Source organism: Diceros bicornis, chromosome 3, assembly GCF_020826845.1.
Source record: "Diceros bicornis minor isolate mBicDic1 chromosome 3, mDicBic1.mat.cur, whole genome shotgun sequence".
In the NCBI taxonomy this organism is placed as follows: Eukaryota; Metazoa; Chordata; class Mammalia; order Perissodactyla; family Rhinocerotidae; genus Diceros; species Diceros bicornis.
Genome location: NC_080742.1, coordinates 28761547 through 28788372, shown reverse-complemented (window position 1 = coordinate 28788372; position 26826 = coordinate 28761547). Strand labels below are relative to the sequence as shown.

At 38.0% G+C, this 26826-nt stretch overlaps 1 protein-coding gene across 4 annotated transcripts in view; it reads right to left on the bottom strand.

The window, feature by feature from the left end:
* Positions 1 to 26826, bottom strand: part of CDK14 (cyclin dependent kinase 14) — a 537486-nt gene that overhangs the window by 108387 nt on the left and 402273 nt on the right. For all 4 annotated transcript variants that reach the window (XM_058525247.1, XM_058525237.1, XM_058525217.1 and 1 more), the window contains one exon: positions 6391 to 6439. In XM_058525247.1, coding sequence (XP_058381230.1) covers positions 6391 to 6439 — 49 coding nt within the window. The remainder of the gene's footprint in view (positions 1 to 6390; positions 6440 to 26826) is intronic.

The window sequence follows — 26826 nt, the reverse complement described above, 5'->3', positions numbered from 1 at the left end:
AAGCATGAAAAACAATGGCTGTTGCCAACTCCCAAGCCTGGCATGTACTGCCAATTAGTAAGAGAAGATGGATATTTTCTATCAGAAGGGGAACAAAAAACTCGTGCCTGACAGATAACTAACAGCATGGGGCCTGCCCTGGGCCATCACCAGGGGTTATTAATGACAGTGAATTCTTTGCTAAAAAAAGAAAGACATGGACAAGAAATCTGGCAATGATACAAAATGATTGAGAATAATCTCACTGGGGGCAGTGGGAGCTGTATGGAATAGGAGAAAAATCTCACCAGTAGGGCCTGAGTGGGTGGCCGGCAGGCCTGTCATCTCTAGCACCTAGAATGTCATAAACCTGTCTTTATCCAAATGGTGCATTACCAGCAGTGGCACAGGAGAGGCCTGAGCTGACGATGCGAGTGGTCACTGCATCGTCAACAACGCTGCAAACACTATTTCCCCAGGATAGAGAAAGTCAGGTTTCCACTCTGTCCCAGCTCTCCTGAAGTCTAAAACCTAGACTGGGAATGAACGACATCAGTTCCCAGGAGAGACTTCGCTACCCAAAGTTGTAGTGAGAACAAAATAAAATCAGATACTGATAAACACTTGAATATCAGGGTTTTTAAACTGATAATATTTCTGTCACAAGATTCACTGGGGCATATGTTCCAAGTTGTAATTTTGAATAGCACTGATCATTAGACTTCATTGAGCATGTTTTTTATTTCAAGCTATCAAATAGAGATGATAATATCAGCCCTCACTACCTCTCAAGATTGCTGTAAGGATATGACGATGTGACAACATACATGAAAGCAAATCCTATACTGCAAAATGCTGTCCAAATGTTAATTACCCTTACTACCCCCATCACAGCTATGACTATGGAGCAATGAGCCTATGTTACGCCTTTGACTAGGTACATTTCACGTGTTATCACATTCATGCTGTTGCTACTATAAGGGATCATGCCTAGGCCTTTGGCAAATCTGCCAACTTTCTCTTGGATAGCTCTCTCTTTGTCCTCCTGGCACCTGTCCCCAACCAGTGCCTTTGGATGGACTTTTATGCTGTCTTCTTTGAGACTCTCTAGGACTCCAACCAGAGCCTGGAAAGCATCTCCTGTTTCAGGACCTCCCCTTTTTCCTTTCAAGAATCCACTCTGCAATTTTCTAGAAGAACTGCTCTCTGTTAATGTAGCAAGGGGTTTAATAGACTCGATAAACATCATACCCACATAATCCTTTCAGGAACTGAAATTATGATTCATTCTTATGAAAATGAAAGTCCCCAGAAATTGCTCTGAACTGCGACTTTCAAGCAGGCAGGTGAGACTTTGGGGCTTCCAAACAATACCACGTGTGGTTGTCCAAGGTCAGGACAGGAGACCTCCTTGGATCTGATTGTCCATGTGTTGAGAACTGTATTTTCAAGGGTGTGGAATGTGGTGAGGAGCTACACCCCATGTAGCCATCCAATGCTGGACATAATGAATGTAATGAATATGATGAATATAATGAATCCAGCACTGGGCAGTTGACTACTGCAGGTCCTGCTCATCCTTTGAGTTAAGATGCTGGAATTCCAAAATGTCTGCTTTAGTGTCTGCTGTAGAGCTTTTCACCCCAATAAACCCATCCCTAAAAAAAGTGCATTGATGATGGAAGGAATAATTTCTTTGAAAATATTGTGAGAAGAAATCTGCAAGCACTAAATAAATTAAAACTGTTACTTTGAAGTAAATAGAATTATAAAAAAATCATCAACAATGAAAAAATGTAAAAGTGGAGAAAGATGATTCAAAGATCTGGCTCAACTCAACTGCTCCTCCTAGCGTCGATAACTGCTCTTACGTCCTCTCACATTTCTAAACAACTGGCAAAGAAATTGAAAGTTCTAACTGACTTTGCCATATACTATAATCTATGCAGAAATAGAAGTACAATGATGTACACCTGAAACTTTTACAATGTTATAAACCAATGTTACTGCAATAAACAAAAAATTAAAAAAAAAAAAAGAAAATTTTAGTAACAATAAGGCAGAGTAGAAAACAGGGCCTTTTGGTTTCTTGAGAAGGCAATGATTTAAATTTTAATGGAATGCAATCAGATATGACAACAAGAAAAATACAATAGAGAACCACCAACATAAACATACAGAGTAAAATTTATGTTATCCCTCTAAATATTATTTTAAACACATTAGGTTTTATGCACATGTGTAACACAACTATCTAGCAATTTTTAAAATATGTTTTGGAAGTTAATTATCAAATTAGATAAAATATTCAAAGAAAGTTCAAGAACACAAAGTTGGGAAACACTTCTGCATCTAAATTAGGGTTTGTGACTTTGCTGGTACACTAAATACATGCAGGTAAATGTCTCCTTCTTCTCTATTTTTGTATTTCCATAAAGGTAGCTTCATTACAATATCTCTTATATTTATTACACATTTTAAAGTATCAATTTTTTAAATTCTTAGTAGAAATCCAGTTGAGCTTTAACTAGAAGGATTATAAGCAGAACTAGAGCATGTGGGTGGAGCTAGCAGGACAAGGTTGGCATACATGTATTCAAGTCTGTGGATGTGCTTTACTTCATCAGCCAGAGCTATGTTTTCCGAATCTGTCCTTTGTGACTTTGGGGGTTTATCCTTAGTTCTCTCTCTGCTACTTTCAAACCTCCAGAATTGTTCAGCTGTTAAAAAGTTCCAAAACAAGCAAATGTGTTCCTGGAATCCTACCCTTAACTGCGCTGGAGAGCATATACTAAGGCTTCTTCTCCAGCCAAAATAATAAAAGATCTTTTAAGTGGTCGAAATTCTTGGTTGATTGCACATACAAGCCAATGTCAGACAACTATAAATAGAGAGATTTGGAAGAAAAATAGGGAAAGTCTTTATAACTCCAATGAAATAAAATGGAATGTTTTGAAGGCAGTCAGAAAACAGTACATGTATTTATAAAATTAAGATTTGTCTCCCTTTAATCCCATATCCCCTGTAAGCAGGATGCACTTCCAGAATGAGGGAATAAAAGGACTTTCTTTCCTTTATTAATATGTATTTATTATTCTCAATCCTATAATTAAGATTTCTTCTTTGTATTATCCTTTTGAGTTTAGATATCTGCTGGATCGTTTGATATTTTTCTCCCATCACTGCTTTGTTTCCCCAGAATACTAAAAAATCCTTCAAAGGATAAAATCATGCCGATGGTTACTGGTATAAATGAAGTCAGCAGGGAATTACACGGGGGTTACCTAGGGCAGACTTGGACCCAAAATAAACTGGGTCACTTGTTATAGCCTTTCAAAGAGAGGATTCATTTCTCTAGAAATTCTTAACTATCTTGGGCAGGTTAACATATCCACTAACTTTAATAGGTGAATTAATGCACGTTTGTTACTTAATTTTGAACAGTGACTTACTTTTTCTATATTAACCTACCCATCTTATATTAACTCATCTAAATGGAATTCAAATTAGTTCTGGCAAATTAGTTCACTTTACTTTGAACCTATTACTCCTGTACAAGAGAATTTACCAATTGCTTTAGTTTCATAATTGTGCTGTAGACAAGCAAATTAGTTAGTAACAGAGAAAGCCAGAACTTGCTTCATAGCCTTTAAATTCAGTTCTTCTGAATCTAGACCTCACTCTGAAGTAAGAGATGTTGAAATGTCGATGATGGTTGCAAGGTCACAAGTCCATTTGAAGAAAGAATCAATAACATAAGTAATGTCTCTGAATTCTCAGTTCTCTCTAAATTGCATTGGGTTTGAATTGGCTAGAGGCTATAGCTTGGCTCTAAGGATTCAGTACATAACACTGGGATACCAGAAAGTAATATTTTTATAATATTTTTAGTGATGATTTTATTACATAATGTTTTCTAAAACAAATCCTTAAGTCAACAAAAAATAAGACTTATGGGGACTTAAAAATAGCATGGTTCTGAACAAGTCATGTTTATAATTTTAAAATCAAGCCCAGTTTTTAATATTTTTCCTAAAATGTTTTAAAAGTAATCTGAGGGTACAACTCAATTTATTAAATGACTTTGAATTAATTCTAATTTTTTTAAAAAAGCATATGTGATATAGAGATTAAAAGAAAGAGATGAACTACAATTCTACTAACTGATTAAACAGACTTTACATGAAAATGTAATACTTCCTTCAGTATGTTAGAACTTGTTTTCCTAGAAAAATTATAAATCCTATGTTTATGGAAAATGCAAACAATAAATGTCTCTGAAGTGATATCTCAAAGAGAAACTGTGTTCTTATTTTGTGAAAAATCATACTCTGAAGAATTCTTATTTGCCCTCAAAAGTAAAAGAATATTTACTGATATCTAGCATCTTTTAAGAAAAATTTAGAGATTGAGGACAACGCACATAGTTTTTAAAATTTCTAAAGCAGCAATACCAGAAGATTGCACATCCTGATTTTTATCAATGGAATTAACTACTTTTGTTGTGACATGAATGATACCTCTCGGAGAAAGGAAAGCACCAGGTCTTAGGTGGTCAGAATAAAGTGAAGCAATGCAAAGCCTGAATACTACTTCAACTTTATTTTCCTTTTTGAAAGACATGAAATAACCTAGTTTCTCCTGGGGTAGATTAATGTAAATGTACAAAAGTATCTTCTCTGAGAGGCATCTCACTGGTCACTATGGAATAGTTGAACAAGAAAGGCCATTCACCTGGGCATGTATATGAGAATGCCTATGATGGTGGTGCTGAATACAAGCCGCAAAAATGAACAACTGGAGGGGGTCAGGTGTAAATGGTGTGGGGTCATACCCACCAGAGGCCAGCGGAAGAAATACCACTCAGCATCGTCTACAGACCTCCCCTGTGTTTTCTGTAGACTATTCTAAGTGGATAAGAATTGCCATTTATTTTCCTGGGCGATTTGGAGGTCATTCTAGCTCTGTCCCTTAGAAAAAAGGAAATGGAGAGTTACCTAAACTGGAGGCTTTTCTCCACAAATGCTTCTATGTGTAGATTTGCCAGATTTTCCTGTTACTTCAAAGATAGGGTTAGAGATTCAACTGCTTTATCAAGAACCACTTTCATAAAGAGGTTACCTGGTTGGCCAAACTTTTTGAACAATTATGAGAGCAGAATGTGTTTGATCATTTAATTAAAGTAGGAACTATATACTGCATGTATTACCTGGTGTATGAAAGCACGTAATTAAAATATGTTAGACCACTGATCAGTGAAGTGCGGGGGAGGGTAAAAGGGTGAAGAACACACACACACTGCTCCCAGCAGAGGGTGTGCCTCCCAGGGGAGACTCTAGATACGAAGAACCGACTCTTCAAATGGCAAATACAAAACTCTGTGTTAGACAAAAATACTTATACCAGTGTGTTCCTCTAAGTACAAATTTAATCAAAATAAATTGCCAAATCTTTCAAATAAACCACTGCAGAATTTAAGGTATTCATTCCATGAGTTCCTTACAATAAGCTGTCCACTGCATCTACTGACAACATTGATTAAAGGTATTTTTATTATAAAAAGGTTTTTTCTTTTTTTATTTTCATAACTGATGGCATCTAAAATTTAACATGTCATAACAGTAAAAAGTGAGACAATAACACTAAATTCTCCACTGACAAAATCTTATGACAAATTTTAGTTTATTTTATCAAAGCAGTTCCAGTTACCCTTTCCCCAGCATAATGCTTGAAATGTGATACCCACAAATAAACAGCAGTGACTCAATTACTCTGCTTTCCAACTTTCAATGATTTACTAACATGTTGGCTTGCAATAAAAGACCTCTGAATAACTTGAGAAACCCAGATCTTCATATTTCATCAAATTTCAAAATCCATAAATAAAACCATTTCAACAAGTCCAGATGAGAGAATAGAAATTAAATAAATGGAGTATGTATACTTCAAGTGATACATGTACTTAGTTTCCCAATAAGGCTTAGGAGGGAAATGGGTAAACTGGAAAAATCTGAAAATAAATTTTATCTAGCTCGAAGGTTGTCACCAACATTATTTAGATTAGAAAGTCAGTCATTATATTATACTTAATAAATGCTATGTTTCTGATGCTAAAATGTTTCTTCGAATCTAGTTAACAAGAAGATTGACCACAATGAATTTTTGGATTTACAGCTCTGAAGCAATGCCACATTGCTCTAGGAACCCAAACTCATACAATACTGCTGGCTCAGGTTGAACATGGCAGCTGGCACACGGTTAGGACCTAATAACTGTTTATTGGTTCAATGAATGGATGAATGGATAATTGGATGAACAAAGGAAAAAATGTCATGACAAACATATCAGGAGAGTGTTGAAAATTAAAAGAGAGAGAGAGAGAGAATGAACACAGTCTGTACAAAGACTTACTTATTCCATGCTTGTCTAAGGTTTTTAGAGCTGTACAGGGTAAAGCGTTCTGAAATAAAAAAGAAAAATGATAAACAATCTTTGTTTCAAATGTATATATTGCAAGTATGTTAAAAAAAAAAAACACCTCAACTTTTAAAAAGATAGTGTTCAATTTAGCCATAGTTATGCTAGCCATAGCAGGTTTTCACCTTTAGATCCAGCAGTTATAAAGAGTAAAACAGGAAGATCTTAATATTTTAAACAATGAAGCATTGTTTTCTTTTCTTTTCTTTTTTTTCAGTTTTTGTTTTGTTTTGTTTTTGTTTTTAGAAAGATCAGCCCTGAGCTAACATCCATGCTAATCCTCCTCTTTTTGCTGAGGAAGACCAGCTCTGAGCTAACATCTATTGCCAATCCTCCTCGCCCCAAAGCCCCAGTAGATAGTTGTATGTCATAGTTGCACATCCTTCTCGTTGACATATGTGGGACGCGGCCTCAGCATGGCCAGAGAAGCGGTGCGTCGGTGCGTGCCCGGGATCCGAACCCGGGCCGCCAGTAGTGGAGCACACGCACTTAACCGCTAAGCTACGGGGCCAGCCCTGAAGCATTGTTTTCTTTTGTCTAGGATGATTTATTCCATAATCTGGTTTCCTAGTAGTCTTGGAATAACTAAGTTTTAATTGGGTTGAAAAAAGAAAGGCAAATTCCAAACCTATGAACTGTAAGTAGGTTTACAGAAGAATATTGACACATTGGTCAAGTGAGACCTGTTGTTTTCTCTATGAAGACTTCGCTGACCAAACACAGTAACGCTAGCTCTCCTTTCTTACACTATATGGTATTTACACACGCTCAAAGCCAAACTATCAATGTCCTATAATGTGTATTTACATTTATCATCAAAAAATCTTTATCATATTTTTAAAATTAAAACGTCAACATGCTTGTTTTACCAAGTTAAACAATAAAGTGGCATAGAATAGATATTAATAATCTCCTATCCCACTCCCCATTTTTCACTCCTGATGATATAGCAATTGTTAATGGCTTCATATGTCACTTTTCACATATTTCTTTATGTTTATAAATACAAACCCATCCATATATACAAATATATATACTATTTAAATTTTTTAAATGGATTATACAGTAAACATTCTCTGAAATTTGTTTAGGAATTCAATAATATATAGCAGATAATCTTTTAATAATATATAGTGGATAGTTCTTCAAATCAAGGAAAATAGATGTAACAAATGATCTAAAACTGTATAATATTCCATAGGATAGAAGTACCATAAGTTATTTGACCATTCTCCTATTGATGAAAATTTAGGTAATTTCCAGTTCCTTTTCTCTTAAAAACAATGTCTCAATAAATATCTTTGCACATCTATCTGTATATACTGATGCTTTCATTTCTGTCGGATAGAGTCGCCAATATAGAACTCCTTGGCAAACGGTATACACATTTTACATTTTTGTGTGTGTGTGTGTGTGAGGAAGATCAGCCCTGAGCTAACATCTATGCCAATCCTCCTCTTTTTTGCTGAGGAAGACTGACCCTGGGTTAACATCTGTTCCCTTCTTCCTCCACTTTATATGGGACGCCACCACAGCATGGCTTGACAAGCGGTGCATCGGTGCATGCCTGAGGTCTGAACCCGGGCTGCCAGCAGCAGAGTGCACACACTTAACTGCTACACCATGGGGCTGGCCCCCACATTTTACATTTTAATAGATGCTGACAGATTACTTTTCATTTTCCCATCAGCAATAAAAAAAAAAATGTCTTTTTTATATTATGCATCCCTGAGATGCAAGGATGGTTCAACATATGCAAATCAACAAATGTGATACACCACATTCATAGAATGAAAGATAAAAATCACATGGTCATCTCAATAGATGCAGAAAAAGCATTTGACAAATGCAAAATCCATTCATGATAAAAACTCTCAACAAATTGGGTGTAGAAGGAACATACCTCAACACAATAAAGTCCATATATGACAAGCCCACAGCTAATATCATACTCAATGGTGCAAATGTTGAAAGCTTTTCCTCTAAGATCAGGAAGAAGACAAGGGTGCCCACTCTCACCACTCTTATTCAATTCAGTACTAGAAGTCCTAGCCAGAGAAATTGGGGGAAAAAAAGAAAGAAAAGAGAGGGAGGGAGGAAGGGAAGGAGGGAGGGAGGGAGGAAGGAAGGAAGGAAGGAAGGAAGAAAAACTATTTCTCCACCAAAAAACTATTAGAACTAATAAACAAATTCAGTAAAGTTGCAGGACACAAAATTAATATACAAAAATCAACTGCGTTTCTATACACTAACAATGAATTATCTGAAAAAAGAAATAAAGAAAACAATCCCACTTACAATAGCATCAAAAACAATAAAATACCTAGGAAAAAATTTAAACAAGGAGGTGAAAGATCTGTACACTGAAAACTGTAAGACATTGATGAAAGAAACTGAAAAAGACAAAAATAAATGGAAATATATTCCATGCTGATGACTGGAGCATCAAGATTCCAATGCCATTTTTTTTAACAGAAGTAGAAAAAAACAAAACCAAAATTCATATGGAACCACAAAAGACCCTAAATAGCCAAAGCAATCTTGAGAAAGAAGAACTAAGCTGGAGGCATCACATTCCCTGATTTCAAACTATATTACAAAGCTATAGTAATCAAAACAGTTTTGTACGGGCATAAAAACAAACACATAGACTAATGGAACAGAATTGAGAGCCCAGAAGTAAACTCATGCATATATGGTTAACTAATATTCGACAAGGAAGTCAAAATACTCAATGGAGAAAAGATGGTCTCTTCAATTAATAGTGCTGGGAAAAATGGATACTCACATGCAAAAAAATGAAACTGAACCCCTATCTTGCACGACTCACAAAAATTAACTTGAAAAGAATTAAATACATAAATGTAAGACCTGAAAGCATAGAAGAGAATGTAGGGGAAAAGCTCCTTGATATTTGTCTTGGCAATGATTTTATGTATACAACACTCAAAAAGCAAAAATAAACAAGTGAGACTGAATCAAACTAAAAGCTTCTGCTTAAAAGCAGAGCAAAAAAGCAATCAGCGAGATAAGGCAACCTATGGAACAGGAGAAAATATTTGCAAACCACATATCTGATAAGAGGTTAATACCCAAAATATATAAGGAACTCAACAGCAAAAAAATAAACACAGGCATATCTTGGAGATATTGTGGGTTTGGTTCTAGAGCACCATAATAAAGTGAATCTCTCAATAAAGTGAGTCACAAAATTTTGGTATCCCAGTGCTTATAAAAGATGTTTACACCACACTGTAGTCTATTAAGTGTGCAATAATAGCATTATGTCTAAAAAACAATGTACATCCCTCAATTTAAAAATACTTTATTGCTAAAAGGCTAACTATTATCTGAGGTTTCAGTGAGTCGTAATCTTTTTGGTGGTGGAGGGTCTTGCCTTGATGTTGACGGCTGCTGACTGATGAGGGTGGTGGTTGCTGACGGTTAGGGTGTCTGAGGCAATTTCTTAAAATAAGGCAACAATGAAGTTTGCTGAATCGATTGACCCTTCCTTTCACGAATGATTTCGCTGTAGCATGCAAAGCTGTTTGATAGCATTTACCCACAGTATAACTTCTTCCAAAATTGGAGGCAACTCTCTCAAACTCTGCTGCTGCTTCATCCACTAAGTTTATGTAATATTCTAAATCCTTTGTTGTTGTTTCAACAATCTTCACAGCGACTCTACCAGGAGTAGATTCCATCTCAGGAAACCACTTTCTTTGCTCATCCATAAGAAACAACTCCTCATCTGTTCAAGTTTTATCATGAGATTAAAGCAATTCAGTCCCATCTTCAGGCGCCACTTCCAATTCTAGTTCTCGCGCTATTTCCACCACACCTGCAGTTACTTCCTCCATTTAAGTCTTGAACCCCTCCAAGTCATCCATGAGGGCTGGAATCAACTTCTTCCAAACTCCTGTTATTGTTGATATTTTTACCTCTTCCCATGAATCATGAATGTTCTTAATGGCATCTAGAATGGTGAATCCTTTCCAGAGGTTTTTAATTTACTTCATCCAGATCCATCAGAGGAATCATTTATCTATGGCAGCTACAGCTTTACTAAATGCATTTCTTATTTTTTTGTGGTTCTTTTTGGTGAGGAAGATTGGCCCTGGGCTAACACCTGTTGCCAAACTTTCTCTTTTTGCTTGAGGAAGAGTGGCCCTGAGCTAACATCTGTGCCCTTCTTCCTCTATTTTGTATGTGGGACACCACTACAGTGTGGCTTGAGGAGTGGTGTAGGTCCATGCCCAGGATCCGAACCCGGGCTGCTAAAGCAGAGCTTGCTGACTTAACCACTACGCCACTGAGCTGGCCCCACAAAAAGCATTTCTTAAATAATAAGACTTGAAAGTCAAAATTACTCCCTGATCCATGGGCTGCAGAATGGATGGTGTGTTAGCAGACATGAACACAACACTCATCTCAATGCACATCTTCATCAGAGCTTTTGGGTGACCAGGTGCATTGTCAATGAGCAGCATCATTTGAAAGGAATCTTTTTTTTCTGAGCAGTAGGTCTCAACAGTGGGCTGAAAATATTCTGTAAATCATGTTGTAAACAGATGTGCTGTCATCCAAGCTTTCTGGTTCCATTTATAGAGCACAGGCAGAGTAGATTTAGCATAATTCCTAAGGAGCCTAGGATTTTCAGGATGGTAAATGAGCACTGGCTTCAACTTAAAGTCATCAGCTGCATTAGCCCCTAACAACAGAGTCAGCCTGTCCTTTGAAGCCTTGAAGCCAGGCATTGACTTCTGCTCTCTAGCTATGAAAGTCTTAGATGGTATCTTCTTCCAATAGAAGGTTGTTTTGTCTGCACTGAAAATCTGTTGTTTGGTGTGGCCACCTCTATTAATTATCTTAGTTAGAGCTTCTGGATAACTTGCTGCAGCTTCTACATCAGCAGTTGCTTCACTTAGACTTTTATGTTATGGAGACGCCTTCTTTTCTTAAACTTCATGAACCAACCTCTGCTAGCTTCAAACCTTTTTCTGCAGCTTCCTCACCTCTCTCAGCCTTTATAGACTGGAAGAGAGTTAGGGCCTTGATCTGAATTAGGCTTTGGTTTAAGGGAATGTTGTGGCTGGTTTGATCTTCTAGCCAGCCCTTAAAGCTTTCTCCATATCAGCAATAACGCTGTTTCACTTTCTTTCTTTTTTTTTTTTTAATTACTAAGTAATTTTAATCACCCTTACTCTTTTTTTTGTTGTTGTTTTCTTGCAGGGGAAGATTTGCCCTAAGCTAACATCTGTTGCCAATCTTCCTCCTTTTTTCTTCCTTTGTCCCCCCCAAAGCCTTAGTACATAGTTGTGTATAGGTGTAAGTTCTTCCGGTTTCTCTATGTGAGCCGCCGCCACAGCATGGCTACTGACAGACAAGTAGTGTGGTTCCACACCCAGGAACCAAACCTGGGCCGCCGAAGTGGAGTGTGTTGAACTTTAACCACTAGGCCATCAGGGCTGACTCTGTTCCACTTTCTTATGATTTGTATGTTCACTGGAGCAGCACTTTTAATTTCCTTCAAGAACTTTTCCTTTGCTTTCACAACTTGGCTAACTGTTTGACCTATCTTGGCTTTCGACATGCTTTCCTCACTAAGCTTAATCATTTCTAGCTTTTGATTTAAAGTGAGAGACCTGTGAGTCACTTGAACACTTTGAGGCCGTTGTAGGGTTATTAATTGGCCTGATTTCAATATTGTTGTGTCTCAGGGAATTGGGAGGCCCAAGGAGAGGGAGAGAGATGGGGGAATGGCTAGTTGGTGGAGAAGTAAGAACACACATTTATTGATTAAGTTCACTGTCTTATATGGGTGTGGTTCATGGGCATGCCCTAAAACAATTATGATAGTAACATCAAAGATCACTGATCACAGATCACCATAACGAATATAACAATAATGAAAAAGTTTGAAATATTGTGAGAATTACCAAACTGTGACACAGAGACATGAAGTGAGCAAATGCTGTTGGAAAAATGGCACCAATAGACTTACTCCAGGAAGGGTTGCCACAAACCTTCAATTTGTAAAAAATGCAATATCTGTGAAGTGCAGTGAACTGAAGCACAATAAAATGAGGTAAGCTTGCGGCCAATTTAAAAATGGGCAAAGGACTTGAACAGACATTTTTCCAAGGTAGATATTCAAATAGCCAACAAGTACATGAAAAGGTGCTCAACATCACTAATCATCAGGGAAATGCAAATCAAAACCACAATGCGCTATCACCTCACACCTGTTAGAATGGCTATTATCAAAAATACAAGCGATAAATGCTGGCAAGGATGCAGAGAAAAGAGAACCCTTGTGCACTGTTGGTGGAAATGTAAATTGGTATAGCCCCTATGGAAAATAGTATGTAGGTTCATTAAAAAATTACAAATAGAACTACCATATGATCCAGCAATTCCACTTCTGATCTGAAGGTAACAAAATCACTATTTCAAAGAGACTTCTGCATCCCTATGTTCATTAAAGCATTACTTACAATGGACAAAATATGGAAACAATCTAAGCGTCCATCAATGGATGAATGGATAAAGAAAATGTGGTGTGTGTATATATATATATATAATGGAATATTATTCAGCCATGAGAAAGAAAGAGATACTGCCATTTATGACAACATAGATAGACCTTGAGGGCTTTTTGCTAAGTGAAATAAGTCAGACAGAGAAAGACAAATACTGTATGATCTCACTTATATGTGGAATCTAAAAAAACCCTGAACTCATAAAAGCAGAAAACAGACTAGCAGTTGCCAGGAGTGGGGGCTGGAGGAGGTGGGGAAATGGGTGAAAGTAGCCGAAGGGTACATCTTTCCAGTTGCAAGATGAATAGTTCTGGGGATGTAATGCAAAGTATGGTGATTATAGTTAACAATACTGTGTTGTATATTTGAAAGTGGCTAAGAGAGTAGACTTTAAAAGTTCTCACCACAAAAAAAATTATAACTATGTGAAGTGATGGATGTATTAACTAAACTTATTGTGGTAATCACTTTGTGATTTATACATATATAAGATCACTACTATGTTGTACACCTTAAACTTACACAATGTTATATGTCAATTATATCACAATAAAGCTGGGGAAAAAAAGACAGTGTTCTAGCAAAGTAAAACATGGAGATATGATGTAGAATGATGTAGTGTGAAAGGGACATCTTAGGTTTGGTTATGAGGGAAGATGAGTTTCATACAAAACAGTCAATCAACAAAATAAAGTTCCCATCAGAAATCTGGCTGGAGTTTGATTAATATATTTATTTATCTGAAAAGGATGATATAAAATTTGTACATAACAATATGGTGTATGTTTCCATTTATATAGGATTTGTATGTACATCCTCCAGTAAAATTAAATGGTTTCCTTTTCATGTTGATCTTGTTTCTTTTTAATAATTTAATACTTAAAAGGCTTACTTTTGCTTAATATTGGTTGGTGTTTTTTTGTCAGTGTTGTCTGCTTTTAATTATAAGCTTTTAAAACAGAGAATCAAAATGATTTATATTGCTTTTGTTATGGTATGTTCCCCGTATAAGAAGATAAGAAGAACAAAAGGAAATTAAAGAACACACTATGCTTCCTATATTTAAACACAGAGTTTATTCAAAAGGAATGACTGGAAATACTGTGCAATCATTCATTCATTCGACTACCATTTACTGAGCAACTACTGTGTGCCAGGTATACTTCTTGGGGCTGAAGACACAGGAGAGAACCAAAGAAAAAAACTTCCTGCCTGCAGAGAGCTCACAGTCCAGTAGGGGATATGCAAGGCCGGAGTGAGCCTGGAGGATGGGGTGGCTGGAGAAGACAGAGAGCCCAGGAGAGATGAATGGAGGCTGAGACAGAGACGGGGTAGAAGGACAGAAGACCAGCTCAGAGTCTTTGTGGACTTTAAGATATGATTTAGACTTTTTTTTAAGGATCACTCTGGCTTCTGTTTGGAGAATACATTACCAGAGGCAAGGCTGGAAGCAGGGAGACCAATAAACGGCTATTACGACTGTCCAGGAGAGAGATGATATGACTTAGGTTATGGTAACAGAGGAAATGCAATGTGAGAAGAGGTCAGTCTGAAATTTTTTGGAAAGTAGAGCCAGTAAGATTTACTGATGAATTAGATATAGGGTATGACAGACAGGTAGGAGTTAGGATGACTAACAGAGCATTTACTGATCTCCAATTTCCAGGTTTCAGTGATTTGAAATTTCATAATTCTATTCAAATATTACCATGAGAATACATTAATCATTCCATGACAATTCAGAAGGTATTTAAAGGTCTCAAGGAGTTTCAGAGTCATCATTCAAGCAGGGGTAATTGTCAACATGTTTAATAACCTGCAAGGCACGAGCATTGACCAATCAGTATAGAAACTAACCATTATGCTATACTAGTGTGCGTTCACCAATGATCAGGCCTGATTACAAATACCCATTGTTCTAAAGCTACAGGCAAAAGTGCTCACCAACACTTATGTTTATTTGTTTCAAAAGAATGTCTAACGTCTGAGTTTATTCTCTACTAGACTGCATTAAATAAGACGTGACATAATTCAACCAGTCGGTGTAGAGCAGAAATATTTTAGGCATATTTTAGGTTTGAGGATTAACTAATAAAGAAAGGAGAAATGGAAAGAATAGTTCTTTTTATAAAGGTTTTAAAAAAATTATTATTGTCTGAAGTCTGGTATTAAAAAAGCAAGACATATTTTAAAAATTAATTACATCAAATGTCCTTGCAAAACAAATTTGATCTCCTTAACTTTGTACTCCCACAAAGCAATTTTAATAATTTGCTATGATTTCGGGAGGAACAAGAATTCCATTACAGATAAAATTAATACAATCTTACATTTACAAGTAAATTATTATTCTTAGCAATTAATGACTGCACATAAATATTAGTTCTAAGAATTGCCTCTATTTAGAGTTTGACAGGATACGCTAATAGAAATTTTTTTTTCAGAAATACAATATATCAGTTTTAGCTGTGCATAAAAGAGCCAAAATTGATAGTGAAACATGCCATTTGAAAGTAGGAAAAAATAAGGCTAGAACGAAGTCTTCCTACGTTTACCTTCTATCACTATTCACATAAACTCTTAATTCTTTCAGCAAATGTCACCTGGGCACTGACCTGTGTGCCAGGTGCTGCACTGGGCACTGGGCACACAAAAATGAATTAGTCCTGGTGACAGTTCCGTGGCACAGAAACGTAAACACCAAATTACAAATACAGGGTGAAAGGGCTACAGTGTGGATATGGACACCGTCCCCTGGGAGCCCAGAGGCAGAGCCACTAACTGCATCTGTTTCTTTTCCAAACGAAGACGAGATAAAAAATATCTGAAGCCAGCTCCGGCGACACACGGAACCTGATCGCTTGTATCCAACAGCTTTCAGATCTTCACTGCCAAAGTACACAATTTCAAACGGAGCCATTTCCAACAGTTTCTGCAATGAGCAGGCATTATGTCTACAATTAGACTAAAATATTATGTTTTAAAAACTATTTCCATCATGAATAAAAGTAATGTTTCATTAGATTGAAAGCAACATAATTAGCCACGTAAGTTTTCAAAACAAAAAGGTGTTTACATTAGTGCCCCAAATCAGTAAACAGTTATATTTAATAAAATAGATATTCAACTGCTTATGAATAATTTGGTCAGATTATTCAAGTATTTGCATGTGAATATTTTACACTGTTCTCCTTCAATTCAGTTTACTCTGTCACTTAACTATTTTAATGTCAGCTTTCTCTTTCCAATTATGTTTAAACTAGAAGTTTAGAACGTCATGATGTAAAGCACTGGCTAACTCACAGCATAACTGAGGAGTGCAATTAATTTACACCCGTGGGCTGCTTTTCACCTTCTCCTCTTATTGCAGGGACACTGCAGAGGATGATCACACACAGCGGGAGGCCAGGGAGGAGCGGCAGAGGAGAAGAATAAATCACTTGTTACGCAACATGATGTGGGTGGGCAGACAGAAGGCTGGAAAGGTTTTCCCTCAAACTGTCATGCTTATGCACTGCAATTTGTTGAAATTCCACAGGAAAACAAACTGGAGAACAATGCTGTATATTCTAAAGTTTTCCAGCTTAAGAGAGCTAAACCGGAAACGGCTTCAGGCACTATAAAAGCAGACTTTAATTCACATGAAGATAAAGCCTAAATTGGAATCCACTCATTTGCTTGTAGGTATGTACTGTGTACTCTAGGAGAGTAATTTTAATTTTTATTCTCTTCACTCCCTTCTCACCAATGTTTTCTGTATCTTATAAGATTCTGCTGTCTTTTTTTTTTAATTTTTATTTATTTATTTATTTTTCCCTCAAAGCCCCAGTAGATAGTTGTATGTCGTAGTTGCACATCCTTCTAGTTGCTGTATGTGGGACGTGGCCTCAGCATGGTCGGAGCATGCGTCGGTGCACGCCCGGGATGCGAACCCGGGCCGCCAGCAGCGGAGCGCACGCACTTAACCGCTGAGCCACGGGGCCGGCCCTGCTGTCTTTTTAACTTCAGTAACAAGAACGCATATGAGTAAATAGTTAAAAGAACCAACCCATTAAAAACCCCAAGTATATTCAAAGAACTTGAAAGGCTAAACCAGGATTTGTAAGCTAACACCTTTCTTTTTCGGGGAGGGCGAGGAGGGGTGGCAATAGAGACAAGATCATAAAAAGTCTCAAACTTCAGTATATCTTTTGCAAATGGATTTAATATCCAATGTAAATAATACCATAGAATAAATATTTATAAGTCAATATAAAAATGAGTATGTCCAAAATGCCATAGACAATGTTAGAGGTACTTTATAGTTAACTCCTCTAAACGGTATATTCAACTATTCACAATTTAAGTTCTTTAGGATTATTTTGCATTTTAACAAATGCATTTACTCTTTCTTACTGAGCCTGTAAGAAAATAGTACCGATTTAAGCAAAGAGCTGTGGCCATGCTAAAGGGCATCCCATCATCTGGCAGAGGGGTTGAGCCTGAAAGCCTTTCTCAGGATTGCTTCTGTGGAGCAAAGGCTCCAGACTTTCCTAAGGGTGTATAACGAACCTGCTCATGAATCACTCTGGTGACATTTCAAACGATCATCTAATTACTTGTTTATGTAACAGATAATATTCCCAAATCCTTTAGGATAGAAGGCATGAATATTCATTCATTCTTTCATTCAGTCTACAAATATTTGTTGTGTCCCTGCTGTTTGCCAAGCACTGTTCTAGGCACTGTGGATATGGCAATGCACAAAACACACGAGGTCAGAGTGGCCTACAGTACATCATGGGAACTAATACTAAGGGGGTTTCAACAGAAGAAAACTACATTCACAGTATTCACAAGAATTTTTATGCAAACTTTACTTTCTTATATTTATTAGGAAGACCATGCGAGCAGTGAACATTTCAGTTGACAGTCTGATCAAGATACAGAAAAGCTGGATTTAAACCACCTATAGACCTTAGAACAGAAGTAAAGCAGAATTCATGTACAGTAGAAGAGAATTTACCCCAAATAGAGAGGGTTGAACTTGTTCCAAAATATGGGAACTTTAGACATCTCAACACCAAAAGAGCATAGTGATCCAAACAGGCGTTTCAGAATTAATATGCATGTCTGCACAACTGCAATTCACAGCTTTACAACACTTGATATCCCAAAATATGTAATGGCTGAGATTTGACACAGCTCCAGTGTTGTCAGCAAGAGGCTTTGATGTGACATATTAATGCTGAACAGACTTTCACTGCTCTGTCGCTGTAACTCAGAGGGGCTACCATGAAATGCTGAGTAGTCATCTTCAGTCCTGAAGAGAGACTACAGCACCCTGACCTGCCCTGGCTACAGCAGATCATCCTTCAGTTACCAACAGTGTGCGTTTTAAAATGAGTAATCTCAGAGCAACTTCTAGAAACAAACGTTCTACTATATTCACTAAACATTCTTACTTCTGATGGCATTTGGTTTTTCTAACATACACACAAATGTGGGTTTGTGAGTGCATATCCCGGATGAGGTCTTCAAACCATCCACACTTTTCTCAACCTAAAAGTCATGGAACACTTCTCTTTCCATAAGACATTTTTCTCTAGAGAAGTGAAGGTTAATCAGTTAGGAATTTATAAGTCTAAAGTGTACTACTCACAAATAAGAACAAGTCTTTATAGCTCCCAGAAAAGGAGAAGAAAGATTTTGATTCTCATTCTCCATGCATCCCCACCCATCCGTCCACCCAAACTCTCCAAAGGGAGAAAGAGATCAGGAAGAGGGCACGTAGCACCTTCTAAGGGAAGTGTGAGCAATCAGGTAGTCTAACCACTTCATTTTACAAATCAGTAAACTGAGGTTAGAAAGACTGAATTGCCTGAGGCCATGATGCAGGCTAGTGGCAGAGACTTAACCAAGACTCTGCTCCCAATCTACCATTTGTTACCAAAGAGCTGGGAGACCCAAGCCTCCTGTTTGACATTGAGCAAACATTTCCTGTGTCCTATGTGGTTTGCAAATATGTACTCGTTTTAGTCCTCATAACAACACCATGGGGGGGAGGAAATATGGTTATCTCCATTTTACACAAAGAGAAACTGAGGTACCCAGACACTGGGCACTTTGTCGGTGTTACACAGCTGGTAAGTGGCAGAGCTGGGATTTGAATCCAGACAGTCTGGATGTGGAGTCCATGCTCTTAGCCACTATACCATGACACATCTCTCTGTGTCTCTGTTGGGAGAGACTTGAAGTTTGACCCCAACAATACACAAAGCCAGCAGCAGCACAAACAGACCAAAGCTCCTTTAACCAGCAAAAAAAAAAAAACATGCACACTTCCAACTATATGACATTCTGGAAACAGCAAAACTATGGAGACAGAAAAAGACCAGTGGTTGCCTGGGGTTAGGAGAGAGGAAGGGATAAATAGGCAGAGCACAGAGGATTTTTTAGGTCTGTGAGACTACTCTGTATGATACTATAATGGTGGATACATGTCATTATACATTTGTCCAAACCCATAGAATGTACAATACCACGAGTGAACCCTAACATAAACTACGGACTCTGGGTTATAATGATTTTTTAATGTAGGTTCATCAATTGTAACAAACGTACTGTTCTGGTGGGAAATATTGATAATGGGGGAGGCTGTGCATGTGTGGGGACAGGGGGCATATGGGGAATCTCTGTACTTTCTGCTCAGTTGTGCTGTGAAGCTAAAACCACTCGAAAAAATAAAAGTCTATTAAAAAAAAAACCCAACGTGCACATAAACAATACTCTCCTCAGTTCCAACTCCCTTTCTACATGCTGTGTCTTACCCTTTAAGTCTAAGACAACAGATTTGCCTTGTGTTCATAGGAAATGCCAGATGAATGTCTTCCAAGTTCTAGTGACCTTGGCCTATTACTTAAAAAAAAAAAAAATCTTTCAGTGCCTCAGTTTCCCCATATCACAGATGGAGTAATAGCAGTATATACCTCACAGAGTTACTGTGAATGCTCATTAAGAAAAGGCATCTCAGGAGCTAATAAGAGTGTCTAACTCATAATAAACATTCAACACCTGCCAGCGATTACTACTTCGACCACAACTATTGTTAACAATACGCTTGAAAAACCAACCATCTTGTAGGGTTATGTTATACATACACAAGGCAGACATGTGGTATACTGACTCCAGAGAGGGTAAATAGTTAAGCTGTCCTAAATTATCCCTCTTGAGGTAACAGTTAACGAAATGAATAAAAATCACAGACATGACGATACTATTCTAACTCCTCATATGTGGTTCTGTGATTTTAATGCACTAGTGGAGAGCAAGGATTGGCATTCCGAGAGGATATCAATTGTCCTTCTTTACAGTCAAGAGATTATTAGTTGGATTTACAAAGCTGGCTCTAAAGGCAAAACCACTGTGTACATACACACTTATGTCCTTTCTTAATAATTTCCATTGCAAATAGTATTTATTGTCTGTTAGCCACAAAGGCGCTCAGACAGCACTGTGCCAAGGACAGATGTAAGTGAAGGAAACTTCACTGGGTCTTAAAACTGAGCTAATTTTTGGTAGTCAGGTTATTATGTCTTACTTGAATATTTGGTGGAGAAAATATTACTTGCAACTTAAATAAAAGAAACCAAGATTTTTCCTTTCACTGCTCTATTAGCAAGAGTTATTATTCCATAGTCAGGTATTTGTCTTGCAGGAGCCCTATGATAATGGCCTAACGAGGTTTTTTAAATCAATATCACTTTAAGCAAATCAATGAATTTGATTTACTTATTTTAGCCAGGAATAGCTGACAAGCCTAGAAGTCATAAGACCTAGTATGGGAGATTAGAGGACTATTCAGCAAATATTTCCTCTCTCCGCTCTTCCCACCTTCTCTGCCCCACTGACAGTATTTTGTGCGAACAATGGGATGTTAGTGGTATTAACACAAGCAGAGGCTTGAAACGTGCCTGTGGCATTGGGCCTGTGCTCTTGTACTCCTGTCTCGTCACAGAAAGAGCATTATTTTGTAGCTGCCATTCCAAGGAGGATGAGTGATGTGTGGAAAGACCTGAATCCAAACTGCAGCTTGGAGGCAAGCCCTCCAGAACCCAAAGACCAGCTGAAACCACCTCACCACATAAGCTAGTTTAACAAATACTTGGCATGAGCAATTAACAAATACTTATCGGTGTATGGCAGTGACTGTGGGGTGGTTTGTTTCGACACTGTCACGGTGGAACTGATTGCTACATCTGGTTCTGGCCCAGTGCTACCTTGTACCATGAGGCAGGGCTTTCCTCACCAAGCTGCAGCTTCATCCATATTCCTGTCTACCTGCCCTGTTATGAGGACCTCATGAAATAACGCACATGAAAGCATTTGGCAAACAGTAAAAAACTGTACAACGCAAACAGCATCACCAACTCACTAGCACTTAAATTTTTTGCCATTATTCTGTGTTTTTAAGAAGTCTCAAATGCTGAAAATTTTACACAAATTCTCCAATTGCAAACACCATACTGTTCTCTGTGTTTCCAATGTCCCAGGGACAGAGGAGAGAAAATCATTCTTTCATCCTCCGCTCGGTTCAACCACTTAGTCGTGAACTCTCTCATACTGGTGTGGAATCATGCTCAACATGGTCAATTGTGCAAGGCTTAGGCCTTGTGGAGTCCCACTCCTTCCCTGGAGACATAGTTTCATACTCAAAGTACTGTGGTCAAGACCCAACTTCAACATAGCAATCAACTTTTCTTGTTTTAGATCTAAACTTCCAATCCCTTTGTCCCCCTTCCTAAGATCTTGATTTTTAAAGGTTTTGGAAAGATGTTTAGGGTCAGGAGGTATAGAGAACTTTTTGCAATGCACAGATTTGTAGTTATGTATTTGCTGGCATTTAATGTGAGCAGGATAAATATAAAACATCAAGTTACAAATTAGGGAAAGCAATAAAAAGTGTACAGTTGACTTAGGGTAATGCCAACGGTATATAACAACTCAAATGTTCTATTTTTAAGGAGATGACAATTCTTTCAGTACCTTGAAAATTATCAGTGTCTTCATTTAATTCTGATCTCTACTCTTAGGCTAAAATTTTAATTCTTCTCTTAGACATAATTTTAATCAAATCACACAAATTGGACAGCATCAAGGATTTTAATCCTCTTTGGATGGCGGGGGAGTAGGATTATTGTAGAGACAGAGAAGTTTTTATTTGATGATTGGCATTCCGTGTCAACTTTGGTGAGATGAGGTATGGATAACTCCCAAACTGAATTTTACAAAATTCCAAGAGTAGGAGTAACGAAACCAGTCTAACTGAGGATTTTTTTTTACAAGGCTGCAATCAGAAAAACTTCATTTCTCCTTGAAAATTTAATCTTATTACATTTTCTCTGGCATTTCCTAGACACTCTGCTAGTCTCCATCATTACTGATTCCCTCTAGTGAAAATAAATGGGAAATTCTTCAAGCAGATATCACAGAAAAAGTTAGCACAGACAGTCCCTGCTTTGCACTGAAATGGGTTTCACAATTCATAAAGATATTTCCCCTCACAGGTCTGCCTACTGGGGAGGAAATGAATTGTTATTTTACATTTTTGAGTGATTATCAAGATTTTTGGCTGTTTCTTATTTTTATCTTATAGCATTGGATACATCTATGACATTTCATATCAAATCCTTGGCCAGCTATGGACCTGTGGGGAAAAACTGTCCCCCACGTCTATAGTATCACTGCTAACTGGTGTGAGAACCATTTCCCCCAAGCCAGGACTTGCCGTTATAGAACCTTCTCGACCGAGAGCTGTAGGCAGAAACTGCCAATCAAGAGGAGTTCACACTTGAGAAGAAGCCTCTTTCCATCTCTGCAACAGCTCCATGACTTTTGGTAGTCAGTAGGTCCTTTTGAAAAGATAAAAAATCAATTTCCTTCCCTGCTCAAAAACCTTCCAATGATTACTCTCACACTTCAAATAAAATCCTAACTCCTCACCTTGCCTTCCAGGACCTGCCCCTCTGAACTGTCTCCTGCTCATGAGAATATCCGAAGCACAGCTACCATTGCTTGAAAGGTGGCCTCTCAAGGTTGGTATTCTCTTCCCAGCTTGCAGCCACCAGTGACCTCCCAGCATTACCGCCACAATCAGACAGCAGGAAAGTAAAGGCAGTCTGCCCTTCCTGTCATGTTTAACTTTTTTTTTTTTTTTTTACTACTTCTGCTCTATAAAGTTCTCTTATTTCATAAATTTACTAACTAACTGGCTTTTTCATTATGTGACTGGAGTGGCATTTATTGGTAGGAGGAGGAACCGCAAAGTTGAAGAAGGTGGTGGTTGATGGTGGGTGGAGAGAGCTCGAAACATCCTAAGCCCTGAGTCAGGCAGACCCACAGGGTTTTTAGCAATAAAATCTGAGATAAGAGCCAGATATCTGCCTAATAATTTTTAAAGTCCATTTTTACAACCATCACATAGTTATACTCTTGTACATTCAGATGTAACCCATAAACATTACAGTTTATATCAATCAATCAAAAAAACAGACATAAAAAGAGATTCTTGAGGTAAAGCATTAAGGGCAAATGGGAAAGGAAGTACCAGCAGAGGACACTGTATAAATGGTACAAAATATTATTTTGTAGTTACGTGACCTTAACAGTTTAAAAGCACTTTTATCAATTATACAGCTGGCTCAAATCCTCTTAAAAATAAGTAGAGTATAAGTAAATAAAAAGTAATAAAGAGAATGTAAAAATAGATGATCACATTTGATTTCCATAGGAATTCCGTGAGCTGGATGGAGCAGACATGAGTCTTCTGGAAGAGTAAGGAAGACATCTCTGCACATCCACAGGTGTCCCCTCACTGCAGGTGTGGTCTGCGCAGGGCAACAAACGCCACGGCATGAAGATGCTCTCCTCTCAACCTTCCTGCCCTGAATATCCCACCCAACCATTTCTGCTGCTTCCACAGCTTTTTCATCACTTTCTTAAAGACCAGTGGAAAGCCAAGCATGTGAATAAAGGCTAAGAGTTCAAACTTTCTCAGGTCTGCAAATCATGAACCCGGGAAGTTCTCATAATATGTACTAAGGATGGCACATATGAAACTAAACATCCACAGAGGGCATTCTGGAGTTGACAGTTTACTGGAAGCACAGGTTTAAAGGGCTTAAGAAGATGCCCATACTTAGCAGGTGGAGGGTGGGTTCTGGTATCTACAAGAAGATATAGATCTTTTCTAAGACACACAAGGCAAGGCTGAGAAGAGCCTGACAATTCTCCCTCCTACTACTGTGCCTGCAGTCAGGGAAGCTCGCTTAAAGAGAGGCACAGACATCAGTGAGAATCCCAGGCTGGGAACTGAAAGACCTGCGCTGGGGTTTTGGCTCTGCTACATACTGGAGATGTGGCCTTGGGGAAGCCACATGATCTCTCTGAGCCTCAGTTTCCCAGTTTCCTTGTCTGTAAAATGGGATAACAGTGTTAGGACAATAACATTATAATAACTCAGAGTTCTTCTAAATATCAATTGAAGTAATATATTAAAATGTTTTGTAAATAATAAAATAAAACATAAAATGTAAGGTGTTATCACCACGGAATTTTATTTCTGAACTAATTTACACCTTTTTTTGGAATTAAGAAGTCTGGATCTATTCGGGTTTGGGGCCCCATTCAAGCCTGAGAATGCGCAGGACTTGAGACATTTTCCACCTCATTACAAAGCCCTCGGACAGCTAAGTCCATATTTAAACGTTGTCTTCCAGGTCAATGTATCTGTAGGCTTAGTTTTGGGTAGAATGTTTAAAATACTACCATTCTGCAATTTGCCTCCAATGGCAAATTCTTCTGTTTTTATCCTATTTCATTCATTGAAAGAAATTCTATCTTTATCAAACTTGCTTAATCAAGCAGCCTTTTGTATTAGATAGCTTTCTCTTAGGAATAATATAATCACTTTAGAAATGCTCTGTTCTCTTGCTTGATTTGGGAAAACAGAATTATTTAGTGTAAATTTCATTACTTCTAATTGCTTCTGGTCTAGCAGCATTTTTTCCTCCCTGAATTTTACAATGACTTCCTTTTTTAAACTCCTGAATAATAATTTGTCATTAAACAGCAATTGAATGCCCCTTTTGTGGGAAGCATTTAAAATATGAATAAAAGTATCAAACATGGAGTCTACATGTTATTTTGGGGCCCAACTATTTTATGCAAAGTGATATTTGTGGTTCTATGTATTTTGCCAAATACAGAGATCAGATCCTCTCTACTCTTCTGATATTTTCTTTATAGACTAATTGCCAATAAAATGTTCATTAGAAGAAGGTCAATGAGAAATCGTGATACAGATCCAGTAGCATGATCTTCCATGGAAAAAGAGCACTGAACTGAAATCCAGGAAGACATGGGATCTACTTCCACCTCTGACACAGACTTTAGGGAAGTCCTTTAACATCTCTGATCTCAGGTTCCTAACCTTACAAAGGAGAGAGCAGGGCTAGATGCCCCCAGGAGCTTCTTCCAGCTCTAATGTTCAATTTGCTTAAATAGTTATGGCACAACCTAAACACCACCCTACTCCTAGCTCAAGCAGCTCTGGGGTTTCCTTGACAGCAGGAAATTCCAAAGTCTTCTCAGAATTCTCAGTCCCTTGTGGTGATTCTACCAGTCTGGAGAACCTCAAATGTCCACCTATGTTCTGCCCTGATCTAGGGTGACCACAATTCCACAAAGCAAACAACCCCTCAAATATGTACACAAGATGTGTTTTTTAAAAAGATCAATGCTAAATCTGTCCTATAACAAAGAATTTCAAGCATCACTTCACCAGAGGTAGAAGAGCCACGTTGTCTCCGTCGATATAAAGTAGCAGGGGACAAAGCAGGCGGAAGAAAGTGATCTTGGGATTCACACGGGGAAGGCTCTGACTACCCCAGAGGGAAACTGAGGCAGAGAGCATTACCCAAAAGCATTCCGTTAATGAGCAACTATGAAATGAGTGAAAGGAAATGTGTCTTAATTTTGCAATGGGCTCTTACTTCTTGTTAGAGAATAGATTTTTGCTTGTGATGAATCTAATCAAAGGTGACAGAATTACTGAAGTGCTGAGAATACCACAGTGCAACCTCTCACCTCTGAGGCTGGACCACAGCAAGCATCCTGAGGATAGTGATAAAAGCAGTCACTCTGGTATGGGGGGGGGGGGCGGGAGGGGGAGAGACTGGGTCCGGGGTTGGTGGGGGAGGGAGAGACTCCTACTTTTGAGACCATAAACCACAGAACCCTGAAGGTTAGGGAAAAGAAATGGGAAGGCAATCAGGTTCAAAGAAACAGACTCACTTCCCATTTCTTCCAAGAGAAAATTAAACAGAAGTAAATGTTGGAAAGCAGTGGCTTCCAAGGTTAGACTCCTTATTATACGCAATACACACACACGTGTGTGTGCACGTGTGTACCACATATTTATTTATTGATTTTATGCAGCTGTGGCCTGTCCCAGCTGCCTGGTTGCTATGGGAATGAGCTGAGGTTAAGAAATTTTGTGTTAGCATAAATGTAAGAGCAGAAGGGGATATATACAGGCTAAATACTAAAGAATAAAACTTAGTTGTTACTTAATTGTTCTTTTACTATTTTAACAATAGTTCTTAAAATGTTTCTCCAGTTTTGCTATACTTTCCAAGGGAAAACGATGTTAAGTTCTGAGCTACAATGGAGAAGTTGAGAAGGTAAGATAATTTTATTCATCTCTCCGCTAGGCTCCTGTCACAGTCTCCTCACTGGTCTCCCTGCTTCTGCCCTGGCCCCCCTTGCTCAGCAGAAGAGCCAGGGTGAT